The 1,895-nt window shown below is 29.4% G+C and overlaps 1 protein-coding gene and 1 long non-coding RNA gene across 2 annotated transcripts in view; both read right to left on the bottom strand.

Annotated features, from left to right (window-relative positions):
• Positions 1-1,335: 1,335 nt before the first annotated feature.
• Positions 1,336-1,757, bottom strand: LOC17886704. Its single transcript, XR_002834066.1, has 3 exons — positions 1,679-1,757; positions 1,470-1,554; positions 1,336-1,386 (listed from the first exon to the last, which is right to left on the bottom strand). It is a non-coding gene; the product is annotated as an uncharacterized LOC17886704 (long non-coding RNA).
• A 97-nt stretch (positions 1,758-1,854) lies between these two features.
• LOC17885963 overlaps positions 1,855-1,895 on the bottom strand; it is a 3,900-nt gene continuing 3,859 nt past the window's right edge. The window contains exon 5 of the mRNA XM_006293252.2: positions 1,855-1,865. Coding sequence (XP_006293314.2) covers positions 1,855-1,865 — 11 coding nt within the window. The remainder of the gene's footprint in view (positions 1,866-1,895) is intronic.

Below are 1,895 nucleotides of genomic sequence, written 5' to 3' on the forward strand. Positions count from 1 at the left end.
TAAATGTAAAATAGAGAATCCAAACCTAAAAACAAATCTTATAATTAATTTAACATATTATAATTGTGTAAAAGAGGGTAAAATGAAAATCGCAGAAAACAAAGTATTTTTGCAGAAGGGTATCAAGGAAAAAACATTAGTCAAAATTTCTTTTTATTTTATAATTTTGCTCACTTTATATAGTATTTAAGGTTGTATAAGTGTATTAATTTTAATCATATGATGTAACCCACGGTATACCGCGAAACAATTAGATTTTTACATAATATTAATTTAATCTCTTAATTATATATGTTTATTACTCTAATACTAGAGGTTACTCTCCGCGCTATGCGCGGGTTAAATTTCTAATAATAATTGTTTTTCTTTAAGTACAATTAATAATTTGATTTGGGTTGTTATTTGGACAATACTATCCAAATAGTTTTATTTTATTTTGTTACACATACATATTAAGAGTTTACTACAATGTAAAAACTTAATTTACCAAGAAAAGCAATACAATTTGAAAGCAATGAAAATGATTATGTCAAACCATCATACTTCAAGTGTGCGGAAGAAGAGCATTCTAAGCGCGACGAACCTTATCCATCCCGCGTACGCTTTCAAGAAAACAGTAGGGAAGCCAGTGAACGTTTTGGGTGTGGAGAAGAAGGGCATTTCTCGTGTGAAAGCTCGAATTCGTCGAGAATAATAAGCACTTCACGGGGCAGAGACTCACAGCGTTTATGCTACAAATGTAAACGAAGAGGCCATTTTGCTTGTGAATGCCCCAATACCTCCCATTACCAGGTAGTAGCTTTATCTCTCTCTTTCTCTACATTTGTTGCGTTGAGCTCTTCACTTCTATCCTTACTCTTATGTTATTCACTTTGATTTATCTTTTCAGGATAGATTGGATACATATCTAACAAGAAACTCCAATTTAATGCAGAGCATCGACCAATTAGTCAATGATTTCATTTGAGTCCAATTGTTATTATTTGTTCTTTTATTCAGATTTGTTTTACAAATAAATATATGTTAAAAGCTTAAATAAACATGGCTCCAATCCTAGTATAATATGAACCCTATTGGAATTTTAAGTTGAGTTTATAATAGTTCTTATAGAGTATAGCTTAATGCCATCAATAATTTTTTTTTGTAAAACTTTCGAGTATTAACGACGGATTAAATAATAAATATCAAATAAAATTCTTGAAATTTTGATTCAAAAAATCCTAAAAATCAATTTAACCATCCAAAACATAAACCAAAGTATTGAAAATAGGAGAAACATAAATAAAATTCAAAAACATAGTTCAGAAATAACAAATAGAAAAGATCCATGCAACTGTGTAGTCCAGTGAGCCTTTGATGATGAGCTTGGAATCTTGAGCTCTGCCACTTTTGTAAGAAATAAGAAAAAAATATTATAAAATATCTAAAATAAATTAAAGAAAATATAAAATGTAACAAAATAAACATACTTTGATGATTAGTAATTCACTGTATTGATGTCCTCTCGACATCATTAGCAGCATCTTCCACTGTTTTTGGTTCTTCAAAATCAGCCTATGTTTCATCATCAAGAGTTTTAAGAAAATCCTAATCTTAATCACTTTTAACATGTCAAGATAAACACTAAGAGATATAAGACTAACATTCTAGTTTCATCAAAAGAAATTAGGTAAATTACCATGATTAGCTCGTAGCCCTGCATCTTTGTAACTTGTTCAGGTTTCAATTCGCCTTTGAGAATTCTTTCAACTAATACTTGTGAGCTCTACAAACAAATAATAAGAATATCACAATTAAAGAGTCAAATCAAAGGTAAAGAAGAAAGAAATAAACAAAAGCTAAGTTCAATGGTCCTTACACAATTTCTAATGTTATACAATCTTACTATAAAGCTT

Source organism: Capsella rubella, unplaced genomic scaffold, assembly GCF_000375325.1.
Source record: "Capsella rubella cultivar Monte Gargano unplaced genomic scaffold, Caprub1_0 scaffold_5, whole genome shotgun sequence".
In the NCBI taxonomy this organism is placed as follows: domain Eukaryota; kingdom Viridiplantae; phylum Streptophyta; class Magnoliopsida; order Brassicales; family Brassicaceae; genus Capsella; species Capsella rubella.